The 9,659-nt window shown below is 40.4% G+C and overlaps 2 protein-coding genes and 1 pseudogene across 2 annotated transcripts; 1 reads left to right on the forward strand and 2 right to left on the reverse strand.

Moving 5' to 3' along the window:
• Positions 1–246: 246 nt before the first annotated feature.
• LOC137962596 (receptor-like serine/threonine-protein kinase At1g78530) lies at positions 247–3,168 on the forward strand. Its single transcript, XM_068809600.1, has 6 exons — positions 247–431; positions 845–1,135; positions 1,331–1,669; positions 1,757–2,011; positions 2,083–2,216; positions 2,805–3,168. The coding sequence occupies exons 2-6, from the start codon at positions 1,000–1,002 to the stop codon at positions 3,003–3,005; spliced, it is 1,065 nt and encodes a 354-aa protein (XP_068665701.1). The 5' UTR covers positions 247–431; positions 845–999; the 3' UTR covers positions 3,006–3,168.
• A 37-nt stretch (positions 3,169–3,205) lies between these two features.
• LOC137962672 (fatty-acid-binding protein 3, chloroplastic-like) lies at positions 3,206–5,210 on the reverse strand. Its single transcript, XM_068809719.1, has 5 exons — positions 4,884–5,210; positions 4,251–4,358; positions 3,879–4,034; positions 3,582–3,796; positions 3,206–3,484 (listed from the first exon to the last, which is right to left on the reverse strand). The coding sequence occupies exons 1-5, from the start codon at positions 5,056–5,058 to the stop codon at positions 3,326–3,328; spliced, it is 813 nt and encodes a 270-aa protein (XP_068665820.1). The 5' UTR covers positions 5,059–5,210; the 3' UTR covers positions 3,206–3,325.
• A 146-nt stretch (positions 5,211–5,356) lies between these two features.
• LOC137962754 (probable methyltransferase At1g29790) lies at positions 5,357–6,318 on the reverse strand (annotated as a pseudogene).
• Between the last annotated feature and the right edge of the window lie 3,341 nt (positions 6,319–9,659).

A 9,659-nucleotide genomic window follows, 5' to 3' on the forward strand; every position in this document is an offset into this window, starting at 1 on the left:
ATGGATCCAGTTTTCATATATAGACACACTCGAGGACAGAGACAGAGTAGACGTGGCACGGGTCCTTTCAGATTCTTCATCACGTGCTTCCGCCGTAGATGGTGAATTGCCACGGGCCCAGAGGCACCCGTGCTTCGGTGAAGAGAAGACATTAATAATGCTCTAGTACCTGCTTTTTGGGTTGTCAAGCTTGTATTTAGTCTTCTGTTTTCTTAAGGTTTTTGTGTTCAAGGGAGGTTACGCGTTCCTGAGGAAACTCTCGGAGATTCAGCCATTCGATTTTCTTGCAGAACAATATGTTTTTATTGGTTGGCGACCTGGGTGAATATTGATAGCGGGTTGCTTCTGGGTTTGCACTTTGCTAGGACGCTACCTCTGTGAATGTTGGTGGCTTAGCAGGATTCGAGCGATTCAAGCTAATCTAGCCAGTGGTATGTATCTGTATCCTAGTGGTCTTTCTACTTGATTATGATGTGTACCCTATGCTTGCGGAAACTGAAGAAGCGTTTTGACAGTTATATATGAGTTCCATTTTGTTTTCTTCTGAAATTATCTCTTTGAGTCTGATATGCATTTCTCGGCCAAAGTTGTTTTAACTGGACGTTTTCTGGATCTGCAAATCAATGGGAAAAGAGTCGGTAGGAACTGCTATAAATTTGAGTCTGTGTAACTCTGAAAGTACTGCAACGTGCATGCACTGGTAGAAATTTCATGGCTTTTTTAGTTGGGTCATTAAATTCCATTTCCTGGGTTTGGTAGATTGAGTGTTTGTAAAACTTGTAAAGTCCTATAAGTCGCATAGAATTGAAGAAATGTGAGGGGTTCCATCTTCTGGGTCTTGTAGGTTCGGAAGCTTTGATGCCGGGAGAACTTCATGAAACTGATATTTGTCTGCACTTCCCAATTGACCAAAGTGGGAAAAGAAGAACCCAGGAAACAATTTGTGGCCAAGGACTGAAAGAGGTCGAGTGGAAATAGGCATTTTTGGATTGAGTAACAATGGCTAACGGTCGAGTCGTGGGATCCTATATAACCATCTGCGTCATTGCGTTTATCATATCAAAGATCGTGATTGCCGTCCTCCTCTATAAAAGATGGTGCCGTAAGCAGAAGGTTTTTCAAGATAGCTTGTCAGGTACTCAATACTCCTGTAATAATGAATTTGTTCTCTGTTTTCAGCTGAGGGTTGATGAGATGGTGGCGAATTGCACAATTCCCATATTCAGCTTTGAGTTTTCTGAGTCCATCTTTTTTCCAGAATCTGAGCGCAGTGGTGCTGCTTCTCCACTTCTTATAGAGAGCAACATACTAATGTTTCACTTGGTGACAGGTGGAAAAATGGTTCTTTTTAGGTCATCCAAGATGCAATCTCTAACCTCAGAGATTTTTCTAAACAAGACAATGAAGCTAACAAACAAAGATATAATCGGGTCTGGAGGTTATGGAACTGTGTATAGATTGACAGTAACCGATTCCATATCCTTCGCTGTAAAGAAGCTAAACAAGGGTAGTGCAGAGAGGGACAGAGGTTTTGAAAGAGAGCTCGATGCGATGGGGGACATAAAGCATCGGAATATCGTGACTCTTCATGGATATTATACAGCAAGTCACTTCAATCTTCTTATATATGAACTCATGCCTAAAGGGAGTCTGGATTTGTATCTTCATGGTATGCCATTAGTGGATAATAATTTTTGTTTTCTTCTCTGAGTTGCATTTTGCGTTGTCTTTTGACATTGAGGAAGGCTTGGTGCAGGAAAACATGATGACAGGATCAATTTGGATTGGGACACCAGGTACAAGATAGCTGTGGGGGCAGCCAGGGGTTTGACATACCTTCATCACGATTGCATTCCTCATATAATCCACAGAGACATTAAGTCAAGCAATATTTTACTGGATAAAGATATGGAGGCTTATGTTTCTGACTTTGGGTTGGCCACATTGATGGGGCAGAATCAGACTCATGTGTCTACAGTTGTTGCTGGGACTTTCGGGTATTTGGCTCCAGGTACAGTGCATAACATTAAATCATTGGCTTTTCCAAGTGGGTTACCTTGAAATAACCATGGACTTTTGCAGAGTATTTTGATACCGGGAGAGCAACAGCAAAGGGGGATGTGTACAGCTTTGGGGTGGTTTTACTTGAGCTTTTAACTGGGAAAAGACCAACAGATGAAACATTTATTGAGGAAGGAACAAAGCTGGTAACCTGGGTAGGTGTCCTTTGCAGCAAAAGCTGACCGAGTTTTTAAAAAATCTAAGAGTAAATCTGCTCTTTTCATATGATAAAGTTGATTGTTTTCCTTTGATTTGATTCAATCAAGTTAATTGAGCAAACTTTGAATACTAATGACTGGGAATTTCACTATGGTGTACCAATAGAAGATATAAGCATCTAGGAAACTCATGTGCTGTTATTTTTGCCTCAAGTCAATATTTTGGATCAATGACATTTGAGGTTGGCCTTTCTGGATCAATGCAAGCAGCCCTAAGAAATTAAGATAGCTGAAGATATTCTCTGTCTAATGCATTGCTTACTGTGCTTCTCTTATTTTAATTCCTCAATATTTTTTCAAGTACATTGTGTTTATGTTTGAGATACTCTTCTTTTCGAATCTCAACAATTGAGGTTTTTGCTAGCATATGCAATATAATGCTTCTGGTTTGTCAGTTCTACATATAATACAAGACAACATGCAATCCATCAACATTCTAAACCAGTAAACTCTTGTGTTTAGTATAATATATTTTTTTTCTGAAATGAAGGTTGTTTATATAATGATAATCTGGTGTCTGAACAGGTGAAAGCAGTTGTGGAGTATAAGCGGGAAGAATTAGCAAGTGACAGTAGCTTACCACTCTTCCCTGTCAATGAAGTTAAGGAAGTCTTTGGTATTGCCATGAGGTGCCTTGAAACGGATCCATCCTTGAGACCTACTATGGCCGAGGTCCTAAAGATGCTTGAGCAGATTAGATCAGACAAACATGTGTTGGAAATTTAAAATAATTTTTTGAATCTTCCACAGTTTCAAGTCACTCACCTTACACGCCTCAAGTCTTTCCATGTCTGTTCCATTAGTTCAAAAGGCAAAAGTCCTATAGATTAAGGGAGCTTGTGAAGACTTACACTATAGTCTATTCAACCTTTTCTTGGTCTGATTTTTTGGTAAAATCAGACAAAATGAACTCCAATCCATAAAGCTTCTTCATTAAAATGTCAAGGCATCATAAACTGTAGTCACTGAAAAATCTACAGGCAAAGGAACAATTCACTTATAGAAATATATAGTCTGAAGATATGAACTACTACTGACTAGCCTTCTTACTGGAGAAGCCTTTCTAATCCACTAGCAACAGAGACTTTTAGAGGAGGAGAAACGGGAGCATCTCCAAGAAAAACATCAAAGAGTGCTGAAGCAACGTTACTCGATTCAATTGTTGCATCTACATTAGAAGGCAGCCCATCAGATGAGATTGAAACCTGCATGCACACATAGATGTTCATATTCGGGAACAAGGGATGAAATTTGGTAAGTAACTTCACTTTTCACTTCCTTATATCTTCATAATATGCTTACAAGCATCTTGGATGGATCCACCCAACTCAGGCATATAAAAGTTCCTTGCTTTAAAGGTCGCCCTTGAAAGGTGTTTCGGAACGTAGAGAGTGCCGTTTCATCAGTAGGTGTTGGTGCTTGCATCCTCGGTGAGATGGCATCGCCCAATGCATCCCAAAAGGTCTTGCCGTCAACATCTCTCACAAGAACAATATGTAATGATTTTTCTGAAGGTGCTGTAATAGTGAAAGCTTGTAACATTGCTTTCTGTGTTTAGACACTTTTAAGCAAAACCAGGAGAAGTTCCATAGCTCGTACCTTCAAAAATTTTAGTAAACAAAGTCAAATCCTGCTGAATTTCAGAAGCTGATTTTCCTTTCCAAGCTTCCAGTTCTTGAACAATGGATTGGTTCATATACAAGCCCGCAGCATAGACTTTCACACCAATAATTGCAAAAACTTTCTCCCTGTAGCCTGTAGTGAAAAATAAAGCCAGAAACAGCAAATTGACATATGGAGTAGGTTTCACATTTCTTTAGCATCTTCATCAATTGGAAACTTTGGATGGATAAAGTGGCTAAAACTTTCAACGAATCGGGGTTTTCTTTGAGGGAAAAAATCAATATATTGTGAGGCCACCAATCTTTAGTAACTACGATCAGGTCTCCAAGCAAGCGTATAATCACAAACCTGTACCAAGCAACTTCAACGATTCCGAACAGCCCGGCACACTGATTACCGGTTGAAATTTCACTTTGGTCGCTGGCTCCTCAACCAGCTCGGCACTTCCGACAGTACCTAGAAAGAGCCAAGAGAGATAAGAACGGTGCATTTGATCTAAATTACACCATTGATTCTCCGGTTTTAACAGCAGAAGTGAGTGAACTGAATCATCCTCTCCAGACCTTTAAACTGTATAAGCCTCTTTCCTCAATATAATTTGAAGAGACGTTTGTTTACAGGATTTTAGACCCGAGCTCATGGTTTCCAGCATAAAATTGGAGGGCATGAAGACGAGGTCACCAAAAAGGCTCAAAATAGGGCCAACGTCCCTAAGGGCTGACCGTAGTTCACCTGAAGACTTCTACAAGTATTTGAGAAGGAGCAAGTTTCAACTTTTATACACCAAATCAGTATCCTCTACTAAAAATTATGGTTTTTGCATCCCTGCAGAGAGCAAGCTGCTTCTAGCAGCGCTTGCTGTGCCCACATTACTACGACATCATTCAACTTCATTCTCAAATTATGATATAAAACAAACAACAGAAGAGCCCAAAACGTAAATGTGAACGGCATTATAGTAAAGATGGGAGTGGATTTCACCTGAAGCTGTGACAATTGGAACCCAGAGTCTTCTCTTTCCAGATAAACAGGAAAGGGATTTTGAACGGCTTTGGCTGAGGAGGAGAAGCGGGTTCCTCCGACTATGAGAAAGACTGGACGCATATGACGAGATTGGTAAGAACACAATGGAGGCCGTCGTAGTCAGTCCGGCCATTTCCTACCCAGTTGCGCACTTTCTTCTTCTGTTTTCTGGGCATAAACTTTTTGGCTAGTGTTCCCTGCACCTGGACGCGATTTCTGACGATCTTACATCCCTTCGCCATCCATATCCAGGCAACTTTTTCACCACGAGGACATGGTTCTTTCCTCCGGCATTATAAAGCTTTTCTTTATTTAATTTTACAGTTGACAGTTGGAGCCTGGAGAAGCCGTCAGGAGAATCGGGACCCAATTCCTATGGAAACGAAAACTTTGTTTATTCAAACGAAAAACAATGCAACTTCATTGCTGATTTGTCGGTTTTAACCCTTTCGCGGAAACTCTTCAGTGAACATGAAGGAAATTCTTCATCAATGTCCGTCTTGATTATTGATTGATTTCAATCGGTGCGACAAATACAAAAATATCGTTAATGTCTAAGAGAATACCCGACACAGGTGCGTGAAATCACTGTTACCGAGCCGAGCCGAGCCGAGCCGAGCCGAACCCAAACCTAACTATGTTCACGGCGTGGCTGCATCTCACCAGATCTACGACGCCATCGAACATGGGGAACCGCTGCTGTAGCGGCACATGCAACGGCAACATTTCCCTCATCGCGATCACCTCGTTGAACTTTTTCCCCACGTTCATTGTCGTCGAAGCCACAGTAACATTGAAAGGTTTCAAAGTTGCGGCCAGGGTCCCCGTACCGGCGCCGACATCCAGCGCGAGACGAGCAGGGGAGGAAACATTGCTTGCAAGTTGGAGCAATTGGGGGATGGAAAGTTCGAGACTAGATTTAGGGGACAGGAAATTGGAGGGCTCAGATTTGAGGTCGAACCCGAGGCATGAAAGCGACTTGCAAGATGGGGAGGGAGAGAAGCAGCGACGGCGGGGCAGCGGGTGGCAGCCGAGGAGGATAAGCTTCTCAGAAAGGGCAGCATCGGATGGGCACAGAGCGAAGGGCTTGTAGTTCATGTAGAGGTGTAGAAGGTCAGGATGGTGGCGGCAGGCGGAGGTGACGGGAGAAAAGCAGCAGGTCCGGCGGGACAGGGCGGTTGTGAGAAGGGGTGGATCGGAGGAGGGTGAGATGGTTGATGGTGGCTCTGATAGTGGAGAGCTGGTGCACTAGGTGACCAGGGACTGGCGGAGGAGGAGGGGATCGGAGTTGCTGGTAGGAAGAGAGATGGTAGAGAGCGAGGATGTTGGTGGCCACCATGGCCAGCAGTAGAACGAGGTTTAGGCCCATGCCAAAACCCATCTCCTCTCTTCTCCGCTTGCGGGCTCTGGAGACTGAACTGTTGCTCAGAGCTCAAGACTAGTAGACCTACTAATTACAGTAAGCAAGTGGAAATAAGAAATGTTAGAATTAAGAAAGAAAAAGAACAAAACTATGTCAGGCGTCAGTAATTCCTATTTCCTGCAGGAACCTCCTCGAATCAATCCTAGGCACTTCCTCGATTCATGTAAGATGATTGACTCATGCTTTACTGTGGTATCTCTGCGTCTGACGTTGTCGTCACACGCATCCCATCTTTCTTCCGACGTCCAACTTCGCGCCTCCTTTATTTAAGTGCTCTCCTGTCTTCTGGAACAGTAAACATCGACTAAATCCTTGTTTCCCACACTCTCTTCCTCCACCCAAATGAGGGGAACACATTTTCCGTAAGAAGAGATAAACGTCATGGGTTATCGCTTTATCTGCTTGGTCATAGGAAGAGGAGATCAACCATGTGTTGGAATTATGGTTTTAAATATATTATTTATAAAATAAATTATCATAATTCATATGGCATGGGGTCCACTTCTAGATGCTTTGTCATTGGATGTTCAGTACAGGGAATAATGGCCAACACATCCCCTTGTAAAGGTAGATTAAATGGGTGCATTGACTTAGTGGACATATCCCTTGGGAGTAAGGAGATGTGTCTCTCTTGAGGGGATGTATCTCTCCTGAGAGGATGTATCTCTTCTAAGATGATGTGTCCTTATGAATAGTCATTAGTGTCACACCCTTTGAAAATCTATAAATTCCTCCATGGTCTTATAAGTGAGGCTAAGGCTATTTGCACACCCAGTCTGGTTGAACGGGAACAAGCTTATCACTTGTAAACGAAGTATAAAATATTATCTTGTGCACTTCAAGTTCTGTTTATATTCTTCAAGATGAAAGGTACGCTCTCTTTATTCTTCTTATTTCAATTCTATGATATATGTATCGTTTTCATGATAATGGAATTATGGAGGATTTAATATTTATTTTCTATGATGTTTATATTATTATTAGACATCAAGTCTAACAAATACAAGTGACTTTGCCTCTGCTGATAGATTATAGGTTACTATATTTTTCCATAATTTTTTTTGATTTTTTGGCTATTTATTTGTGCATGAAAATAAGCCTAAGCCTAGTTTATTGGGTCCTGGCGCCGCTGGCGGGCCTGCCAATGCGCGGGCCTGCTGTTGCTGTGTGCGGGCTACTGTGCGCGGGCTGTTGTGCGCGGACCTGCTGTTGCTGTGTGCGGGCTACGGTGCGCGGGCCTACTGTGCGCGGGCTGCTGTCCACGAGCCTGGCTTATGCGGTCCGGGTCGGTGATGACCCAGAATCATGAACCAAACCGGGTTTTTACTAATATAATGAACCAGAATGTGTTTTAAGGGTTTATTATTACCTAGAATTGTATTTTGAATAGGATTTTCATGTTATTTGGCTATTTGAAGTATTTATAATTAGTGTTATTGCATGCCTTGTTATATATTTATGTATTTGTATGTGAAAATTACTTAATTATATAATTTGCAAAATCCCCAAAAGGTAATGCATTTTGTATAAATTAAATTAATTTTATGTGTGTTTATTTTGAGTATAATTTTTTTTATGAGTTATACTAATTTTATTATACGATTAGCAAAATCCCCAAAGGGTAATGCGAATTGTATAATTAGATTAGTATGTTGTAAATTAATTCATATGAATCCCCAAAGGGTAAGTATGAATTAATTTATTTATTTGTTTGTTGGTTTGTGATTGTTGGTTGTTTATCATGTGTGGAATGATTTGCCTAGTAACTCTCATGAATCCCCAAAGGGTAAAGGGGAGTACTAGATGGTTGAAATGATTCTATAATTATGTATGTTATCCCAAATATTGAAATATTTTCTGGATGACAGGAATATCCAGTAGTAGACATAATTTTACTGAGTCCCTAAAGAAAAATGTACTTGATGGGACTAATTATGTGAATTGGTCACAACGGGTTGACTTAATGCTAAGAGGCTATACGTTTGATAAGATTATCAAAGTGGATACTCCTCCTCAAAAACCTTCCCGAATAAACTACCCTGATAATCTGAAACAATATAAGAAGGACCTTAGAAAATTCAAGGAATGGGATAATGCTAATGAAATTTCTAGGTTACATATTCTTGGGGCTCTAAGTGAGACTCTCTTGATGATTTATTTTCATGTCCCCACTACAAAAGAGATTCTCGACCAGATTGAGGCTAACTATGGTAAAAAGTCGTCTACTCACATCAATAACTTATGGCAAAAGTTCACTCGTGCCAAATGGGAAGAAAATGCTGATGTGAGAAAACATGTAAATGACTTGTTTGCCATGACAGATGAGTTACAATATCATGGTAGACCAATGGATGAAGAAACTAAAGTGGGTACCATTATCAACTCTTTACCCAAATCTCTCAAATATATTAAAGACTTTTATTCTTTGTCCAAGACAAAGTGGACTATATTTGATTTAGTTAATATGATCGACCACCAGTCTGAAAGACTCAATCCAAGTATTGAGTTAGATAAACCTTCACCTAGTGCTAACGTAGTTTTGAAGCCGAAGAAAAAGAATTTTAAGAAGAAGGGAAAGAACTTTCGATTTCAAAACTTCAAGGACAAAAAGGTCAATCAACAAAGGGTTGAAGTACATGCAAATCAACGTGTTTGCTTCTTCTGTAATAAGTCAGGACATATAAAGAAGTATTGTATGACTTTGAAAACCATGCAAGAAGGGCAACAGGAGAACACCAGTGCGTCCTTATCTCTTGAAACTTGTACTATTTATATCAAGCCTTTTAGTTGGTGGGCTGATTCTGGTGCAATTGTTCATGTATCGAATGAGTTGCAGGGTTTCAAGGAGCTAAGAAAGATTGAGGACAAAACAAGCTTTATTTACATGGGAAATGATGAAAAGGCCATCGTGGAAGGCGTGGGAACTTACCGGCTAAAGCTTGTTGATAATAAGTTTTTTGATTTAGAAGATTGTCTTTATGCTCCTTCTATGAGAAGAAGTTTATTATCTGTATCTTGTCTTGAGAAACTTGGATTTACATTTTACTTTGGAAATGGAAAGTTTCTTATGTTACAAGATGATACAGTTATTTTGAGAGGTTTTCGAAATTCTGGTCTATATCAATTGCAACTTAGTGGAAATATGGTGTTTAATGTTTCTATTTCTTCGGATATTAAAGAAAATGAATTGTATTTGTGGCATTTACGACTAGGGCATATAAACAAGGATAGAATTACAAGACTTGTGACATAAGGATTATTGAAAAATCTTTCACATAATGATTTTCCTATTTGTGAGTGTTGTATATATG

The sequence above is a fragment of the Aristolochia californica genome, unplaced genomic scaffold, assembly GCF_029961685.1.
Source record: "Aristolochia californica isolate CCGP_79_NKW_82.1479 unplaced genomic scaffold, dmAriCali1.0.hap1 SCAF_1, whole genome shotgun sequence".
Lineage (NCBI taxonomy): Eukaryota > Viridiplantae > Streptophyta > Magnoliopsida > Piperales > Aristolochiaceae > Aristolochia > Aristolochia californica.

Bases quoted from the DNA above. Each gene is read 5' to 3' on its own strand.
- LOC137962596 (XM_068809600.1), top strand. From the start codon at position 1,000: ATGGCTAACGGTCGAGTCGTGGGATCCTATATAACCATCTGCGTCATT. The intron at 2,012-2,082 runs GTACAGTGCATA...GGACTTTTGCAG, and splicing joins TTTCGGGTATTTGGCTCCAG to AGTATTTTGATACCGGGAGA. The intron at 2,217-2,804 runs GTAGGTGTCCTT...GTGTCTGAACAG, and splicing joins GAACAAAGCTGGTAACCTGG to GTGAAAGCAGTTGTGGAGTA.
- LOC137962672 (XM_068809719.1), bottom strand. From the start codon at position 5,058: ATGGCCGGACTGACTACGACGGCCTCCATTGTGTTCTTACCAATCTCG. The intron at 4,035-4,250 runs GTTTGTGATTAT...TTTTCACTACAG, and splicing joins GTTGAAGTTGCTTGGTACAG to GCTACAGGGAGAAAGTTTTT. The intron at 3,797-3,878 runs GTACGAGCTATG...TCACTATTACAG, and splicing joins GTTTACTAAAATTTTTGAAG to CACCTTCAGAAAAATCATTA.